Below are 20,393 nucleotides of genomic sequence, written 5' to 3'. Positions count from 1 at the left end.
CGATTTTGCACGTTTTTGCAACGATGCAAAAATCGCTTATTGGTGTCACACGCAACGGCATCGCTAATGCGGCCGGATGTGCGTCACAAATTCCGTGACCCCAACGACTCCGCATTAGCGATGTCGCAGCGTGTAAAGCCTGCTTTAGGCCATGTGCACACGTTGCTTTTGTGCTACTTTTTTTTCCATGCATTTTTCCTTGCAGATTTTAATCAATACTGCAAGGAAAAATGCATCCCAGCAAAGTCTATAAGAATGCTGACTTGCTGTGCACATGCTGCTTCTTGTTATCTTGCAGATTTTGTTGCAGAGAAAATCTGCAGCATGTCAATTATTTCTGCTGATATAACCTATTATAACCATTTTTTACTGGCAGCATAGATAACAAGGGCCAATACAAGTGTATGATACGTACCGCACACAGATGTCTTGCTTGTGACACATACGCAATATACTGTATTCAAATAACTCCTGATTTTTAAGTGTTAAAGATGTGCAAAGATACAGACAGTTAATATATAAGTTAGGTGATAAATAGTTTGTAGAGCTTTCCATTAACTAAATAAATAAATGGAAAAAACAATGTTGGGGCCCCCATTTTTGGTAACCAGCAACGATAAAACAGGCAGCTGTGAGCTGCTGATATTATCAGGCTGGGAAGGGCCATTATTATTGGGTCCTTCTCAGCCTAAAAATACCAGTCTGCAGCTGGCCCAGAGTTGGAGCATCACAAGAAAACACTTTATAAAAAAAAAAAAAAAATACCATTCCGGTCCAACGTAGGCGTAGATCTGGCAACGCTGAAGAGCGGTGTAATTAATAACGCTACCACTCTTCAAACGTTCTAGGTTTCGCTGTGCAGCGTGTCACGGTGACTCTAAAGAGGGGTAACGTTATTGATGTCTACACTCTTCAGTGTCGAGTATTGTGCAGTGTAGTGTGACACGGAAGTGGCTGTTAGCAAAGCCTATGGAGTGTCAGAACGATGCTTTATAGGCTTTGTTTGTCAGATTTGCTGGACTACTTCAAACCTGCATGGGATTTTTTTATTTTTTCTTAATAAAGTGGTGAACGAGGGTAAGTGTCTTGTTTTATTTCTCTGTGTTTTTTATGTTTCTGTTTTCTTTTCAGGTTTCTATTTGTGGACTACAACGCATTCACTGGACGAAATGGTGAACGAGTGAGTATTTATGTCAATAAAGTATTTTTTATGTGTGGTTAGGTTTTTTGTTTTTGTTTAATCACTGGGCTAGTAGTAAGGTTGTTTGATAGACATCTCAACACTACTAACACCAGGGCTTGATGCCAGCTGACATCATTCCCAACTACCACTACACTGATTGCCAACACATCAAAACAAATTTGGAAAAGCCAGAATTTGTGCTAAAGTGATGCGCCACTGGCTGCGGGTTGCAATTTTTAGGCTGGGAAGGACCCAATAAACATGGACCTCCCCAGCCTGATAATATCAGCTCTCAGCTGTCTGCTTTACCTTTGCTGGTTACCAAAAATGGAGGGGAGCTAATGTAGTTTTTTTCATTTATTTGGTTAATAGAAAGCTCTACAAACAATCGATCTATTATCTGTCTATTAACCATCTATCAGAGAAGAAAATACATTTCTTCCCACTCTCCATTATGTCTGTGTGTCAAAATTGGATACATTTGGATATCATCCGAATGTGATCTTATGTCTTTCACAGACCCATAGACTTGCATTACTGATTTTGATTCGACACTTGGATCAAAATCGGACATGTCTTCAATTTTTTCCTTGGACAACTCGTTCTCAGGGAAAAAAAAAATCAAAACGTGCACAGCCCCGTAAAATACCATGGGCAAAAGTGCTTTCTGTGAAAACCACGTAATGCACTTGTCCGTTTAAACCACGGATGCAGATTTTGTTGCAGAAAGTTCTGTAACTGGCCCATTCATTTGAATCAACCAAAATTAAAAAAAAAAAGTTACTGATTTGCAGTCACAGGAATTCTGTAACAAAATCGAAACGGTCAAGAGTCACCCTTAGGTCTCATGCAGACGTGACGAGAAATCAGTCCGATCTCGGTCCCCAATGCATGCTCCCAAATCTGAGCATCACAGCCTTTTATATTTTTATGAGGCTGTGATGTACGGTAGTAGCCAGTCCGTGCATTGTATTCCAAGATTGGAACGACTTGCATCGCCGTCTGCATGAGCCCTTTAACTGGGTTGTACCAAAATATCTGGTTATTGATCGGGGACAACTTATTGATTGCTCAGGATTTGACTACTGGCTCCCCTGAAGATCCCAAGAACTAGAGAACTCTCTTTGAATCGAGCCAAAGGTCAAGCATGTCTTATTGAGCATATGGATAAAGGAAAACTTAAATACCGTACTTTGCACATCCCCAATAAGGTTCGGATCTGAGCACAAGAGAGAGGAACAACACTCTCCAACATTTACATTCCCAGATACTTGCTTTTCCTTTTGATCAAAATAAAAGAAGATTTATAGGATGGTAGTTCTGTAGTTGACCCACTTCAATATAGAAACCTAACGGTTGATAATGTATAGTGTGTGAAAAAAACAAACAAAAAAAAACTTACTCTCTCTCTTGGGTGTTGACCAAAGAAATCTGGGTGCACAGCAAAATAGAATGGCCTTAAGGCATTGACAGCATCAGCACCAGACAGGGACCTGGCTTGGACCAGATGAATATAAAGGAGTTTACCCCAACAAAGCCTGAAATAATAAAATATCATAAATAAAAAAGGTTATTCAGTTACCTCCTTTAAGGCCCATTTACACTGCCGAAAAACTGTGACGCTCTGCCATTTTCTTATTGATCTTGATGGATGGCACAGTAAAAATCATCACTATTGGTAGCACAGACTGACAGGAAAGGCTGTTATTTACAGTTATCGAAGTGTTTATTCCGGGAGTCAACTTCAGGTCACAGAGTCAGCGATGTGTCACTTGATGTGATTCTCCAGACACAGTTGTATGGAATATGAATTATTGAGGTCAGCTTTCTGCTTACCTCTTTGCAGCTCTGCAGCAGGCAAACATGTCAGTTTTGGTGTGAAATCCAGAAGAAATCAAAGGAGAGGCTGAAACAGATAGAGAAAGGGATTATAAAGTTTAGTTCACAGTGTTTCATACATTTGCTTTTAAAGGGCAAAAGGGGGTAAAATGCAAAACAATGGATGTCAGGAAAAGAAGGGTTAAATATCCACACTACCAATCAGGGCCGGCTCCAGGTTTTTGTGGGCCCTGGGCGAAAGAGTCTCAGTGGGCCCCATCCACACAGACATGCACAGATACATACACATACAGGCACACGTACGCATACTTATTTAAAGAGAAATTCACAAAAACACATATAAATAGACATAAATCTAGACACAGTCATATACACTGACATACATAGATACACATCATACAGCACACACACACACACACACACACACACATTATTTTTATATATTTATCCTGTATATATATATATTTCTAATATTGGGAAGCCGGCAACAGCCTCACTCACCTCCCGGCTTGTCTAACAGACATGGCCGCACATAGAGCACACTAACACTGCTGTATATACATCACAAGAGAGGCTGGGGACAAACACATTACTGGGGGAATATATATTACTGAGGAAAGGAGTATACAGCAATGGGGGGCATACAGCTCTGGAGGAGGGCAGTGACAGAGGTGGGGGGGGACAAACAGCTGTGAGGTGGGGGGTGACATGCAGCTCTGGGGGTATACAGCTCTGGGGTGGGGGGGGCATACAGCTCTGAGGGGGTATACAGAACCTGGGTCGAGGGAACATACAGCTCTGAGGGGGTATACAGCACCTGGGTGGAGGAGACATACAACTCTAGGGGTATAGTAGTTTGCAGCCCCCATATTGTGTTATGAAGCCCCCATTGTCCTCCATATAGTATTATGTAGCCCCCATATGCACTATGCAGCCCCCATATAACATTAAGCAGCCCCCATATAGCACAATGCAGACCTAGATAGCATTAGGCACCTTCATGTAGTATACAGCCCACATATAGCACAATGCAGACACATATAGCATTAGGCACCTTCATGTAGTATATAGCCCACTTATAGCACAATGCAGACCCAGATAGCAATAGGCACCCTCATGTAGTATACAGCCCACATATAGCACAATGCAGACACATATAGCATTAGGCACCCTCATGTAGTATACAGCCCCTAAATACCACAGTGCAGAGTCAGATAGCATTAGGCACCCTCATGTAGTATATAGCCCCTATATACCACAGTGCAGAGCCAGATAGCATTAAGCACCCTCATGTAGTGCAGAGCCCCTATATAGTACATTGCAGAGTCAGATAGCATTAGGCACCCTCATGTAGTATACAGCCCCTATATACCACAGTGCAGAGCCAGATAGCATTAGGTATCCTCATGTAGTACACAGACCTATATAGTACAGTGCAGACCCAGACAGCACAGTGCAGAGCCAGATAGCATTAGGCACCCTCATGTAGCATACAGCTTGTATATAGCACAGCCTGTATATAGCACAGTGCAGAGCCAGATAGCAATAGGCACCCTCATGTAGCATTCAGCTTGTATATAGCACAGCCTGTATATAGCACAGTGCAAAGCCAGATAGCAATAGGCACCCTCATGTAGCATACAGCTTGTATATAGGCTATATACAAGCTGTATGCTACATGAGGGTGCCTATTGCTATCTGGCTCTGCACTGTGCTATATACAGGCTGTGCTATATAACATAGCACAGCCTGTATACAGCACAGTGCAGAGCCAGATAGCAGTAGGCACCCTCATGTAGAATACAGTGATTAATACTCAGTGGCGTAACTAGAGTTTGATGGGCCCTGGTGCAAAATTTGGACCGGGGCCCCCCTCCACGTACACCGACACTTAGGGTACGGAATAATGACACTGACACTTGGGGTACAGGATAATGACGCTGACACTTGGCTCTTACCCTCAGCACCCAGGTTTCCCCTGATCTGAAATCCCTCTATCAGTACCCTGCTTTCCCATGTTCTGATATCCATCTTGTCCTCGGCACCCAGCTTCCCCATGCTCTGCTATACATCATTCCCTCAGCACCCAGCTTTCCCATATCAGAGCATGGGAAAGCGGGTTGCTGAGGGAAAGAACCTTTTTCCCTCAGGACAAAACATTACCATCCCATACTTGTATCTTTGTCCCCCCTTGTATATAGATCTCCAAATACTATAATGGCCCCCACATAGCCTTTCGTATAATATAAAGGGTCCCACATAACCCTTGATATATTAGAATGCACCCCCATAGTTCTCCATGTATTACAATGCATTTCCCCAAAGTTCTCCATGTATTATAATTCACCCCATAGTTCTCCATATATTATACTGCACCACATAGGCCTCCAGTTTTATAACGCACCCCCATAGTCCATGTATAAGGTAGCCTCCATATTCCTCCATATATTATAATGTAGCCCCCATAGTCCTATATGTATTATAATGTAGCGCCATAAATCATATTGTATTATGCAGCCCCATACTCCTCCATGTATAATGCACCCCTATATTCCATGTATAAGGTGTCCTTCATTTTGTATTATGCAGCCCCATACTCCTCCATGTATAATGCACCCCTAGTCCATGTATAAGGTGTCCTTCATGTTTATTATGTAGTCCCATAGACCTCCATGTATCATGCAGCCAGCACCCCCCGGCCTCCATGTGTCATGCAGCCAGCAAAATAAAAAAGCAAGTACCTCTCTTCTCCTTCCGACCCCTGCGACCGCGGTAGTTACTCCCCTGCCCCCATATCTCACACGCCCTGCTCCCCATAAAGCCTGCACCCCAAGATCACACACACTACACCCCCATATCTCACACACCCTGCTGCCCATACAGCCTGCACCCCCATGTCATACACACTACACCCCCACATCTCACACAGCTTGCACCCCCCAGATCACACACACTACACCCCCATATCTCACACACCCTGCCCACATATCTCACCCTGCCTGTACCCCAACTTACCCCTCTCAAACTCTCTGCACCCCTTCACATCCTTCTGTCAGTCTGCAGCCCTCATATGCCACTCACCCTGCAGCCCCCTTTCCCCTCATGTCCCCTCTTTTCTTATTACCAGTCATGTGTCCAAATCTCCGTCAGAATTCAGTATCTTTGCTTTCTGCCGGCCTCCTGTGTCTCCTCCCACACAGTCACATGGGCGTGACATCATCGCAGGTCCTGCAGGATGGCTTATTCCGTCTTCTGTGCAGGTCAGAAACGGCTGGTGGGCCTCTCCAGGTCAGGGGCCCCTCTACTGACACTGGGCTCCCCTGACTCACAGGCCGGCCCCCTGACGGTCGCATTGTCGGCCACCACACAGCGGCACTACACATAGGGGCCCGGCAGCCGGCTCTGCAGAGCGGCTGCCGAGCCCTTATGTGTACTAGTGCCGCTGTGCCGGCCTGTGAGTCAGGGGAGCCCAGTGTCAGTAGAGGGGCGGCTCACTTCTCCTCATTCCCCCGCTGATCCGGTCTCCTCGGCGCGTCGTCCATTGCTGTCGCTCGCTCTGACCTCTCAGCAGGCGCGCAGTGATGACGTCACCGCGGTCCTCTGCAGAGCTGTCAGAAGAACGCCGACAGTCACAGCGGGGAGAATGATAAGAGAGAGAGCGCGCCGCTCACTCTCTCATCATTGCTCTCAATTGTATCGGCACCTGCGATGCCGATGCAATTGAAAGCGCGATCCTCAGCGGGGGGGGCGGTGACAGCACGGCCACCGGGCCCCTCTGAGTAGCGGTGCGCCACTCCTGCCACCGCGAGTGGCCCCCCCGCAGCTCAGGGCCCCGGCATTTGACCGGGTTTGCCGGGTGCTGGCGCCGGCCCTGCTACCAATGAACAAGATCACAGAATGTGAATATGATAAATCAGGTAGTATAATCCAAGTAGTTAGTGTCTACGCGTTTCGAAGTTTAAAACTTGTTCAGTACCAAAACTACTACCGTATACACTGGAGATCAAAATTAGAGAACACACAATTTCCTAAATGCTGCGGTCATTGTGTAGTTCTATGTGACTATATTCTAACATGAGTAAATTTGCAGTATTTTAAGCTTATTTCATAAAATGGAATTTTTTTCAAAAGCACATAATAAAAATGTAAATGAGATAAATGAAAAAGAACACGGATCAAAATTAGAGTACACTTTCACATACCTGCAAGTTATTGGTGTTAATCTGGCACATGGTGCTAATTTTCTTAAAGGGAACCAATCACCAGGATTTTGTTATATAACCTAAAGCCAGTGCTATCCTGGCACTATCAGTCTGATTCTATACATACCTTTAGTGGTCAGCTCTGATGTTTACTTTTTTGGATTTTAAAACCTAAAGTTTATAAAATCGGCAGCTTCTTCAGTGACAGCAGCTGAGGATCAGATAATATGGGGGGGTATTGAGAATTATCCCCTCCCCCGGTTAGAATTAGCATAGGTATATACAAACGATTCACTTTTTCCCCTTGCAGGACCCTGTGTGAGATCATACCCATGTGACCAGAGGGGCAGGGCCTCAGCCAACAGAAAAATGTTGCTTGGTGGTATCAGCTCTGTTGGCTGAGGCCCCGCCTCTTGTGGTCACATGGGTATGATCTCACACAGGTCCTGCAAGGGATAAAGTGAAGCATTTGTATAATATTTATGCTAATTCTAACCGGGAGGGGGATAACTCTGAATACCCATCCAGATATTATCTGATCCTCAGCTGCTGTCACTCAAGAAGCTGCCGATTTTATAAACTTTACTTTCTTGGGTTTCAAAACCCAAGAAGAAAAAGTGTCTTTACTCCAAGGTCCATACAAAGGATTTATTGGTACAAAAAAGTATGCATAAAAAAGGCAGTGGCAGAGCTGCGTGCAACCTCCCCCAGGACCACGGCCATTTTGCACTAACCATGCGCTCCTACAGGTGATTTATGGTGATTGGTAATGGTGTGAAATGTAATAGAAATGTAAATGCTGAGGCCATGTTCACATCAAGCGTAAATGTTGCATTTTTTTCTACAGCTTTTTTTCTGCAGGTATCCACACCACACATTGCAATAACAATCTTCTCTTATTATTGCGTGTTTGCTGCATTTCTTTAATGCATTTTTCCCCTTATTTGATGCTGTATCGTGCAGATGTGAATCGGGGTTTTTAATACTTTTGTTTAATATTACAGAAAAAGTTTTGATTCTGGGTTTAACTCCTTTAGGACCAAGGACGTACTGGTACGTCCTTGGTCATGTTGGGAAAATCACCGGCAGCGGCTGCTGTGGTGAGCCGGCGGTGGTCCATGCACATCTCTGCTGATCTGATCAGTAGACGTGTGGCTAACAGGTGCAGGTGGATCTGCGATGCACCTGCGCCTGTTAACTCCTTAGATCGCGCTATCAAAATTTGACTATGTGATTTAAATGACTGTGGCGGAGAACGCGTCGTTCCCTGCTGCCATCGGAGGCTCCATGACATGGGGAGCTGATGGCTGCCATGGTAAAAACAAGTCATGTGACGATCACTGTCGCTATCATGACGTATTTCCTGTCAGAGCCGACAGAGCCCTCTAACACAGGAACACTGCATTTCTGTGCAGCTCTGATCAACAGAAATTGTCATCATTCAGAAATGTTCGATCTATCAGAATATAAAATCAATTAATGTGATCGGTACACGGCGCGGAGAGAAAAAAAAAAATCCAAATGCCAAAATTACGATTTTGATTGTCGCAACATTTTTTAAAATGCAATAACAGGTGATCAAAACAGCGTATCTACACAAAAAGGATTTAATTAAAAATGTCAGCTCAAGGAGCAAAAAATGTCATCACTGAGCCCCAGATTCCAAAAAATGAGAACGCAATGGGTCTTGAACAATGGTGACAAAAGCGCAATTCTTTTTTTCGACAAACGTCTGAACAAACTTCTGAATTTTTTTTAACCCCTTAGAGAAAAGTAAAAGTATACAGGTTTGGTATGTATGAACTTGTACCGATCTGAGGCATCTAATGGACACCTTAGTTTTACCATATACTGAACAGGGTGAATAGAAGACCCCTAAAATATCATGTAATTGCACTTTTTTTGCAATTTGAAAGTACTTGGAATTTTTTTCCTGTTTTTCAGTACACTATTTTGGTAAAACTAATGGTTTTATTCAAAAGTATAACTCATCCTGCAAATAAACAAGCCCTCATATGGCAATATTGATGGACAAATAAAAAACCTATGGTTCTTGGAAGAAGGGGATGAAAAAAAACTAAAATGAAAGACGGAAAATTGCCGAGGGGTGAAGGGGTTAAACGGCTGGAGGTGGTGCAGGCAGTGCTCCTTCTTGTGAGAGCAGAGTTTCAGTTGTCCCGTAAGCCAAGCACTCAGTGGCGATAGTGCGGGGACAGCTCTTGTGCCCTGCACAATCTCCATGACGTACCCATGTATCAAAGGTAGGGAACCCTTTCCCAATCATGATTTATGTGTGGCGCCCCTGAGTGTCAGGTGCCACAGGTCTACCACATCTAACCCCAGATTCCTGGAAGACCAGTGTCGATAAAGCACCACAAACACACACATCCACACACTTTTTCCCAGACTGGGTAACAGGCTAGGAACGGATTTGATGGATGGCCACCTATTGGTTGGGACTCATCCAATCCGGTAGTCAGACACCTGGTAGGAGGAGGTGGTAGTCAGTGGAGTGATGGGAAACGGACATCTTGTCAGACAGTAAGTCAGAAGACCTTCAGTCAGTAAGGCATCCGATCAGTCAGAAGTCAGTACATGGACGGAGAGTGTAAAAGTGACTAAGTGGACAAAAGGAGTACGGTTGCCAGGGAGAGTACGGTGTGAGTATTCCCTGGACCGCGCACCAGCGGGGTGCAGAGCCCTAGTTCAGGAAGACGTTTCAAGCTCACTTGATAAATCTGCCCGGTGAGGGAACCATCACGGTTCCTCACCATCGTTAGTGTCCGGGGCACAGAAGCAAAAAGGGAACCTGGGAACGGGGACAGAGGTCTGACCCAAGAGAGGTTCAAGCTGCCTGCCATACGGGTCAGGACTGTGACAACAGGAGGGGACCCTTAAACGCTCCAAGCCACAACAATAATGTAAGTGCCAAACAACCTGTGTAAAACAACAATATAGTCATTTTATGATAGTATATATTACCAATTCAGTAATAAATACATTATAAAAAAAAAATAATACAGTTCAATGCCTTATACTGTACTATAAATAGTGCTCATGTTTAAACTTGATAACTTGAAGTTTTCCCTTATCTAAACTCTTCATTCCCTAAAAAAACATGAATAAGTGGATTGCTGATACCGGTTTGCTTATCCAGATCAATTAGAAAAATAAAAAGTAAAAACAGAACAATAATTACAACAAAACCATCTTATTACTAAACCTCCACACCAATTAAAAATTATACAAAAGCATAAAATTTTGTGTTATCGATCGGGAATGGTGCCCGGTATATACATACATACACATACATATGTCGCGGGCGGAGGAGGGGACGCTGCGCTCTCCCACTGCTCGGGTCCGGCCGCTGCTGCTGCGGCTGCCACTGCTGCTCGGTGGTGGCTCGAGCGGTGGGCCGGATCCCGGGGACTCTAGCGGCGCTCCTCGCCCGTGAGTGAAAAGGGGTTGGGATTGATTGGATGGTGGGGATTTGGATATTGTCCGTGACGCCACCCACGGTTGTGGTGATATTGGTGACACCACAGCTGCTCTAGACGGGGATCCCGGGAGCGGTGACAGGGAGCAGCTTTGTTGTTAGTTCTCCCCTCCGTGGGTAGGGGGTTGGTTGTCCCGGGGCCCGGTGATGGGGGTAGGGATGGATGGCAGGCGGGTTACGGGGCCTGGTGAGGTGCAGGGTCGCGGGGGCAGCGCTGTGCCGCACAGCACGGTGGTACTCACTCAGCTAATGATGAGGACACAGTTCTCGGTAAAACACACGGCTGGATGGATGGGTCCCGCAGACGGCTGCAGTGTTGTTTCTCCCGGCAGGTTGATGGTGACTGCCTTTCCCTGCACCTACGTACGGTAGATGGTTCCAATGGGTTCCCACCGGTAACCCGCTCCCCAGCTTGGATATGGGCTGGAGGAGCCCCTTTTGCCCGCAGGCTCTGGCCCTGGGAAACGGTTGCCTTGGCGGTGGCGGTGTCTCCCTCTCTTGGTTGGACTGTTGCCTTCTGTCGGGACTTGGCTGCTGGTAAACCCAGGAGGTTCCCTTCACTAACGAATTCGGCAAATTCACGGCGACTCCTAGCCTTGCCGGGGTCCGTAAGCCCCTGCCAGATGGTGCCGGCTTCTCCTTGCGTACCGGTCCGGTACCGCCGGGCCACCGCCCGTCCACGGTCCTTACGGTAGACTCCGATAGGCCACTCCTGCAGACGGTCACCACCGTCTGCCAACCTTGCTGATCCGTCCGGGCCACACAACCGGACCAACTTCAGGCTGCTTAACTGCCACTTTCCTCCTTCTACTTCAAACTTGACAACTAATCTGCCTGGTTTTCCCGCCTCCAGGACTGTGAACTCCTCGGTGGGCGGGACCAACCGCCTGGCCTACCCCCTGGTGTGAACATCAGCCCCTGGAGGAAGGCAACAAGGGTTTTGTATCTGACCTCGGTGTGCCTGCTGGGAGAGTGGGGTGTGTTGATGTTGTGCTCTGTGGCCCCTGGCTTGTCCAGGGCGCCACACATACACACATATATATATATCCACTTGCATTCAAATCTAATTAACCTTTTATTCCCACTGTTATTTTAGTGATGCAGTTTTACATTGTGGAATTTCTTGAAGTATTTTGGGATATTTTTTGAAAAAACAATGTCATCTATCTTAAAAGCCATTTCAATATCTCTTATGCGTTCCCTTACTTTGATATGAACCTCTTTAGTAGTTGAACCAATAAAAACCTACAACACAAAAGGAGCATACACCACAACCAAATTTGCATAAAACATTTTTCAATTCTTTATTTATAACATCATAATAAAAATATTTAAAAGAATACCACACAGAAGGCAGACAATGGTAATAATATAATAAAGGTCAATTGACCCCTAATACAAATATACTGTCATCTATGAAATATCAATCGATAACCAACAAATATAAAGTACCCTACTAATTAAAGATTAGAAAAAAAAATCATTGGTAAATCCATATAAACACCATTCCAAAAAACACACCCCAAATGGTAGAGAGAAAAATATGTATATTCAAATGAAAACAATGGGTTTTATAGAATAAACTGACCGACCGGTGTTTCCTGTTTTATACCAAAGGCATCACCCAAATAGGGGAAAGATGGAGGAATTGTTGTCAAAGATAGATGCTCTCTTAGCTCCTCAATATCCATTTGTTGATTGTTATTTATGAAGTCTACCATGAAAGTGTAGACTGAGATCTTGAGATTGTTTTTTTTAGTGATCATTATTGGACAGGTAAGATCCTACCCCACTCATTCATGTAAAAAAAAAAAAAAAAAAGTAAATAATTTCCTCCACTTAACCTTCGTTCAACAGTTGAAATTTTTGTCAAAATAGTAGTGGAGGAAATTAATAATTTGTCTACTTAGATCAATCATTTCAATATTAACTATCAAGAATGCATGGCCCTAGAGGAGAAGAACTCAAAGCTTGGAATGAAGTTGTGTTCAAATCAGCTAATAAAAAAGGAGGGAATTTGGTGATCTGGCCATGTAAAAATATGAAGAACCAGTGGTTAAACTGTTTAGAAATCAGAAATGTTAAAAGAAACTTTTGCCTAATCCCACAGCTATTTTCCAAGATCTATCGGCAAGCAATCAATTTAAGCCAGGTAGATACTGGAATACTGTATGTACTGGAAGGCTATCCAGGAAAGGGGGTGTTAAAGGTGCTGGGGGGCTTCATGCGTGAGGCTGCATGATGAAGGGAGTGATGTTGCATGCTGGGGGGCTGCCTGTGTGGTGATGGGGATGATGTTACATGCAGAGGCCTGTATAGGGATTTTGTTATATGCTGGGGGCTACGTTCTGGGGGGCTGCATGGGGAAGGGTTACAGTTAGGCTGCTTTCACACTACGTTTTTTTAACGCAAAAACGGATCCAGTGCAAATACGTTTTCATTTCAATGCATTTGCAATGGACTCACGTTAACATGCGTTCACCTGCGTTTGCGTGCGTTATAGTGAGGTTCCAGCGACTTGCAGTTTTTTAACTTATTTCAAAAACGCTACTTGTAGCGTTTTTGAGCTGCTTCCAAATACTGCAAATTGCTGGATCCTGACTAAACAGCACGCAAACGCATGTGAACGCTGGCATGCTGATACAGGATCCTGCTTGCTCTACTGAGCATGTCCAGAAACCAGCCTCGGGTGATCAGTCTCTCTCTCCACCTCTCTCCCCCTCCCTCTCTCACTCCACTCTCCCCCGCCTGAGAGCGGAGGACGCTCGTAACCAAGGTAAACATCGGGTAACCACTTCTCTTAGTTACCCGATGTTTACGTTGGTAACGTGTGCAGGCAGCCCTGCTCCTAGCAGCTGCAGACGCTCGTAACCAATGTAAATATCGGGTATCCAAGCAAGTTACCCGATGTTTACCTTGGTTACGAGCCTCCACAGCTGTTAGATGCCGGCTCCCAGTCTGTCACGTTCAATTCCCCTCACTCCCGATCACATGACTCCAATGCCCGCCCATAAACTTAAAGTGACAGGATCCTGCAAAATAACAGATGCGTTTGCATGCGTTTTTTTGCTGTAAAAGCAGGATCCGCTTTTGCAGCAAAAAAACGTTCATGACGCATGTTAAAAAAACGTAGTGTGAAAGCAGCCTTACTTGTGTGGGGTTGCTTGAAGAAGTGGGTAATGTTATGTATGTGGGGAAAGGAGTGATGCTATGTATGTGGGGAAATCCTGCTCACCCCACAATTAATTCTATAAACTGTCAGGCGATTGTGATTTGATCTTGCAATCGGATCACAGTGGCGGAGGAGATGGGGCACTTTCCCCCTTTTTTTCCGCTGCCTGTCTCTGTGTACATTGCATTGCACTCTGATGACGTTCGAGTGCAGTGCGATATTTCACACTATCCCATAGACTTGTATGGGTGCATCTGAGCTGAGAATCGCTGCCAAACCCAGCATGCTGCGATTCTTTTCTCTGGCCAGTATGGCATGAGAAATCAATTTCAGATGGACACTTCCCCAGAGTTTTGCACTGGTGCGAGTGCAGTCTAATGTTTTATTAGATTGCACTCGTCTGTGCAAAACACAAGTGGAACCGAGGCCTTACTGTGCATCCTGTATGGTCTGCAATATGATGATGACCGATAATCCCAAGTATCTCCTTACCATTGTTAAATGGAATCTGTCACCGGGTTTTTGCTCCCCCATGTGAAAGCAGCATAACGCAGGGGCAGAGACGCTGATTCCAGCGATGTGTCTTACTGAGCTGTCTGCTGTCTTCTCTGCTGCAGATCGACCGTAGCAGTTATACAGAGCTCATGAATATGCTGGACTACCTGCAGCACGCAAAGTCATCCTCTAATGATAATCTACTGCTGATTAATTGTTGATTTTATCAAAACTACATTAAGCAGCACAGTCAGTGACAAATCACTGGAATCAGAGTCTTTACCCTTAAGTTATGTTGCTCTCAGATTAGGTGGTAAACACCTGGTGAAAGATTCCCTTTAAGGATGTACTGGAAATTGTAGCTTCATGTAATAGAAATGTACAGTATATGGGTCTGACCTGACATTCCAATTGATGTAGCATGTACTGCTTGTGGTTCTGCTTATGTATTTCTGTATTGATGCTCTTTATGAACTGATGGGGCTATATGGATGTATTTCTGTACTGCTGGGGGTGTGGTTCTGATGATGAATCTCTTTACTGCCTGTGGGTCTATGCTGAATTTCTGTTGGTTCTGATGATGAATTTCTGTATTTCTAGTGGTAGTGATGCTGTGTTTCTGTACTGATGGGTGTTCTAATTATGTACAGTACAGACCAAAACTTTGGACACACCCTCTCATTCAATGAGTTTTCTTTATTTTCATGACTCTGAAAATCGTAGATTCACATTGAAGACATCAAAACTATGAATTACCACATGTGGAATGAAATACTTAAAAAAGTTTGAAACAATTGAAAATATGTCTTATATTCTAGGTTCTTCAAAGTAGCCACCTTTTGCTTTGATTACTGCTTTGCACACTCTTGACATTCTCTTGAGGAGCTTCAAGAGGTAGTCTCCGGAAATGGTTTTCCAACAGTCTTGAAGGAGTTCACAGAGATGCTTAGCACTTGTTGGCCCTTTTGCCTTCACCCTGCGGTCCAGCTCACCCCAAACCATCTCGATTGGGTTCTGGTCTGGTGATTGTGGAGACCAGGTTATCTGGCATAGCACCCCCATCACTCTCCTTCTTAGTCAGATAGCCCTTACACAGCCTGGAGGTGTGTTTGGGGTCATTGTCCTGTTGAAAAATAAATGATGGTCCAACTAAACGCAAACCGGATGGAATAGCATGCCGCTGCAAGATGCTGTGGCAGCCATGCTGGTTCTGTATGCCTTCAATTTTGAATAAATCCCCAACAGTGTCACCAGCAAAGCACCCCCACACCATCACACCTCCTCCTCCATGCTTCACGGTGGGGACCAGGCATGTAGAGTCCATCCGTTCACCTTTTCTACAAAGACACGGTGGTTGGATCCAAAGATCTCAAATTTGGACTCATCAGACCAAAGCACAGATTTCCACTGGTCTAATGCCCATTCCTTGTGTTCTTTAGCCCAAACAAGTCTCTTGTGCTTGTTGCCTGTCCTTAGCAGTGGTTTCCTAGCAGCTATTTCACCATGAAGACCTGCTGCACAAAGTCTCCTCTTAACAGTTGTTCTGGAGATTAGAAGGTGTGTCCAAACTTTTGGTCTGTACTGTACCTCTGCTGGTTCTGGTGCTGTTATTAATTCTGATCCTGTACACAAGTAGCAATTCATCAATTGTAAAATTAGAATAGGTCATCAATGTCTGATCTACCTGGGTCTGGGACCCCCGCTGATCAGCTGCTGTCGTTGCAGGTGGTCGGAAATGCTTATTTCCGGATCTGATTTGTCTTCTGATAGGGACCGTGGCCGGGTGCTGCACATTTTCCTCATTGATTTGAATAGGAGACTGCAGCCGCTATCAGAAGACTATCTGAGCACTTCCAGTCACCTGCCGGCATCAAGAACAGGTGACTGGCGGGGGTGCCAGGTGCTGGACTCTGGCCAATCAGACATCGGTGACCTATCCTAAGGATACACCATCAATGTTAAAGTAGTAGACAACCTCTATAATAAACTATTGTGCCGTCTGACAAGTTAAGGCTAGGTTCACATTTCCGTTTTGCATCAGCCTAGATACACCTCTGCCCTGAACATGGTAGTGCCCACTCATCACTAGCACCGAGCACCCGAGCATGGTAGTGCCCGCTCACCACTAGTATCGAGCACACGAGCATGGTAGTGCCCATTCATCACAAGTACCGAGCATGGAAGTGCCCACTCATCACTAGTACCAAGCACCCGAGCATGGTAGTGCCCGCTCATCCCTAGTACTGAGCACCCGAGCATGGTAGTGCCTGCTCATCACTAGTACTGAGCACCCGAGCATGGTAGTGCTCGCTCATCACTAGTACGGAGCACCCGAGCATGGTAGTGCCCGCTCATCACTAGTACGGAGCACCCGAGCATGGTAGTGCCCGCTCATCACTAGTACTGAGCACCCGAGCATGGTAGTGCTCACTCATCACTAGTACGGAGCACCCGAGCATGGTAGTGCTCACTCATCACTAGTACTGAGCACCCAAGCATGGAAGTGCCCACTCATCACTAGTACGGAGCACCCGAGCATGGTAGTGCTCACTCATCACTAGTACGGAGCACCCGAGCATGGTAGTGCCCGCTCATCACTAGTACTGAGCACCCGAGCATGGTAGTGCTCACTCATCACTAGTACGGAGCACCCGAGCATGGTAGTGCTCACTCATCACTAGTACTGAGCACCCAAGCATGGAAGTGCCCACTCATCACTAGTACCGAGCACCCGAGCATGGTAGTGCTCACTCATCACTAGTACCGAGCACCCGAGCATGGTAGTGCTCACTCATCACTAGTACCGAGCACCCGAGCATGGTAGTGCCCGCTCATCACCAGTACTGAGCACCCGAGCATGGTAGTGCTCACTCATCACTAGTACCGAGCACCTGAGCATGGTAGTGCTCACTCATCACTAGTACCGAGCACCTGAGCATGGTAGTGCTCACTCATCACTAGTACCGAGCACCCGAGCATGGTAGTGCCCGCTCATAACTAGTACTGAGCACCCGAGCATGGTAGTGCTCACTCATCACTAGTGGTCATCAGTCAGGATTTGGCACAGAAGCTGATATTCAGCATTAACTTCTTGTGTTTGTTAAACTTTACAACTTGTGAAATACTATAATTATACTGCACCAACCACAGGAACCTCTGACGAAAAAAACTATAAACACTGAAGCAACAAACACTGAGAAAACCAAAATATGGGTCAGTCTAAAAAACAACTCTGGACAGGACTGTACAGTATATTCCCCTATGACTATACATTACTACAGGAGAGATAGATACATACTGTATATATAGTAAATACAGTCATAGGGTCTATATACTACATATGTACATATTTCTGTAGCAATGTACAGTCCTGGGACATATACATATATACTAGATTTTCCCTATGACTGTACATTACTACAGCAGATAGTATATATAGTATATTCCCTATGACTGTACATTACTACAGCAGATAGTATATATAGTATATTCCCTATGACTGTACATTACTACAGCAGATAGTATATATAGTATATTCCCTATGACTGTACATTACTACAGCAGATAGTATATATAGTATATTCCCTATGACTGTACATTACTACAGCAGATAGTATATATGTAGTATATATAGTATATTCCCTATGACTGTACATTACTACAGCAGATAGTATATATAGTATATTCCCTATGACTGTACATTACTACAGCAGATAGTATATATAGTATATTCCCTATGACTGTACATTACTACAGCAGATAGTATATATAGTATATTCCCTATGACTGTACATTACTACAGCAGATAGTATATATAGTATATTCCCTATGACTGTACATTACTACAGCAGATAGTATATATAGTATATTCCCTATGACTGTACATTACTACAGCAGATAGTATATATAGTATATTCCCTATGACTGTACATTACTACAGCAGATAGTATATATAGTATATTCCCTATGACTGTACATTACTACAGCAGATAGTATATATAGTATATTCCCTATGACTGTACATTACTACAGCAGATAGTATATATGTAGTATATATAGTATATTCCCTATGACTGTACATTACTACAGCAGATAGTATATATAGTATATTCCCTATGACTGTACATTACTACAGCAGATAGTATATATAGTATATTCCCTATGACTGTACATTACTACAGCAGATAGTATATATAGTATATTCCCTATGACTGTACATTACTACAGCAGATAGTATATATGTAGTATATATAGTATATTCCCTATGACTGTACATAACAAGAGCACGTCTGTTTTGCTGCCTCCCCCTCCCCCTTTAACCCCTCCCTCTCCGGTGAGTGGCTGCCGTCACCTTACTGCGCGTCCTCCCTGCAGGACATTGTCTCCTCCGTGTTCATTACACGCGATTCCCACAGACGATATTTCTGCTGCCACCACGGGCAGGAGATCCGCTCGGCCGCAACCTGCCCTTCAGCTGTGGGAGGGCGGCGCCGGGTGATAGACGGCGCAGGCCTGTGATAGGCTGAGGCTGCGCGTTGCCACGCCCCCTGTGACACACCTCTGGACGTGCTGCTCCCGCCCACAACTTGTCGCCGCTCGTCAGTGTCAGTGGCCGCAGCAGCAGCGCCGGAGCTCACAGGTCATGCAGCATCTTGGAGAAGAGCAGGGCGCGGGGTTTTGTTTTTCCGTGCTTTGTTTTTTCCTCTCGTGGCATCTTCATACAGTTTTTTTTTCTCCTTGGATTTTTTCTGGCCGTGAATTGCGCGTCCACACACGCTTTGTTGGCAGATGTGAAGCATTGTAGAAGTATAAACGACATGAGTATGAAAGTGTTGTTTGTTTTTCCACGTGAGAAAAACAAAAACATCTGGAAAACCCCAGCACTGTACAGGCTCCCTGCTGAAACGTGAGGGGCGATTATCAGTATCTGGTAGCTGTGTATCAGAAATCAATGTCCGGCACAAGACATACATATCTGTACTGTAGAAATAGGCGAATATGAGTCTGCGGGGTCCGTACAGTGAGGTCCGTGCGGCGCAATCCGTACAGCAAGGTCCGCGCGGCGCAATCCGTACAGCGAGGTCCGCGCGGCGCAATCCGTACAGCGAGGTTCGCACGGCACAAATCCGGTCAGCAAGGTCCGTAGAGCACACAACAGAAAGGGGGGAGCCAGCACTGCTTGAGAGTGACATGTAAACAATTAAGTGAAAATTCACATATTATTCCAACTGTATAATAATGCAAAATGAGATTTTTAGCAAAGAATTGATCAATCTTTTGAGCCACCCCTGCCACGTCATGGCAAATCTCAATAGGGGGTCCTACTCTATATTTAATCTTTCCATTGTGCCATGCGGCCTCCTAAATTCATTAAAAGGAACCACCTGTCACCAGATTTTACTATTAAACTAAGGGGTACTTTGCACGCTGAGACATCGCTAGCCGATGCTGCGATGCCGAGCACAATAGTCCCAGCCCCCGTCGCAGCAGCGATATCTTGTGATAGCTGTCGTAGCGAACATTATCTTTACGGCAGCTTCACACGCACTTACCTGCCCTGCGACGTCGCTCTGGCCGGCGACCCGCTTCCTTCCTAAGGGGGCGGGTCGTGCGGCGTCACAGCGGCGTCACACGGCAGGCGGCCGATAGAAGCGGAGGGGCGGAGATGAGCGGGACGTAAACATCCCGCCCACCTCCTTTCTTCCGCATAGCCGGTGGACTCAGGTAAGGAGATGTTCCTTGCTCTTGTGGCTTCACACACAGCGATGTGTGCTGCCGCAGGAACGAGGAACAACATCGTATCTCCTATTGGTGCGACATTATGAAAATGACCAACACTACACAGATCACCGATTTGCGACACTTTGCGATCGTTTATCGGCGAATCTAGGCTTTACACGTTGCAACGTCGTTACCGGCGCCGGATATGCATCACTTTCAATTTGACCCCGACGATATCGCAGTAGTGATGTCGCAACGTGCAAAGTACACCTAAAAGTATAACCT

The 20,393-nt window shown here is 45.3% G+C and overlaps 1 protein-coding gene across 1 annotated transcript in view; it reads right to left on the bottom strand.

The window, feature by feature from the left end:
- Window positions 1-18,869, bottom strand: part of TCAIM (T cell activation inhibitor, mitochondrial) — a 103,288-nt gene extending 84,419 nt beyond the window's left edge. Inside the window, exons 1-3 of the mRNA XM_075316640.1 lie at window positions 18,739-18,869; window positions 3,020-3,089; window positions 2,586-2,721 (exon numbers count right to left, since the gene is read on the bottom strand). Coding sequence (XP_075172755.1) covers window positions 2,586-2,721; window positions 3,020-3,048 — 165 coding nt within the window. The 5' untranslated portion in view covers window positions 3,049-3,089; window positions 18,739-18,869. The remainder of the gene's footprint in view (window positions 1-2,585; window positions 2,722-3,019; window positions 3,090-18,738) is intronic.
- Window positions 18,870-20,393: the final 1,524 nt, after the last annotated feature.

The sequence above is a fragment of the Anomaloglossus baeobatrachus genome, chromosome 6 (genome assembly GCF_048569485.1).
Source record: "Anomaloglossus baeobatrachus isolate aAnoBae1 chromosome 6, aAnoBae1.hap1, whole genome shotgun sequence".
Classification (NCBI taxonomy): Eukaryota; Metazoa; Chordata; class Amphibia; order Anura; family Aromobatidae; genus Anomaloglossus; species Anomaloglossus baeobatrachus.
Note: the sequence above shows the minus strand (reverse complement) of the source record. Positions and strands in the feature narration are given on the sequence as shown.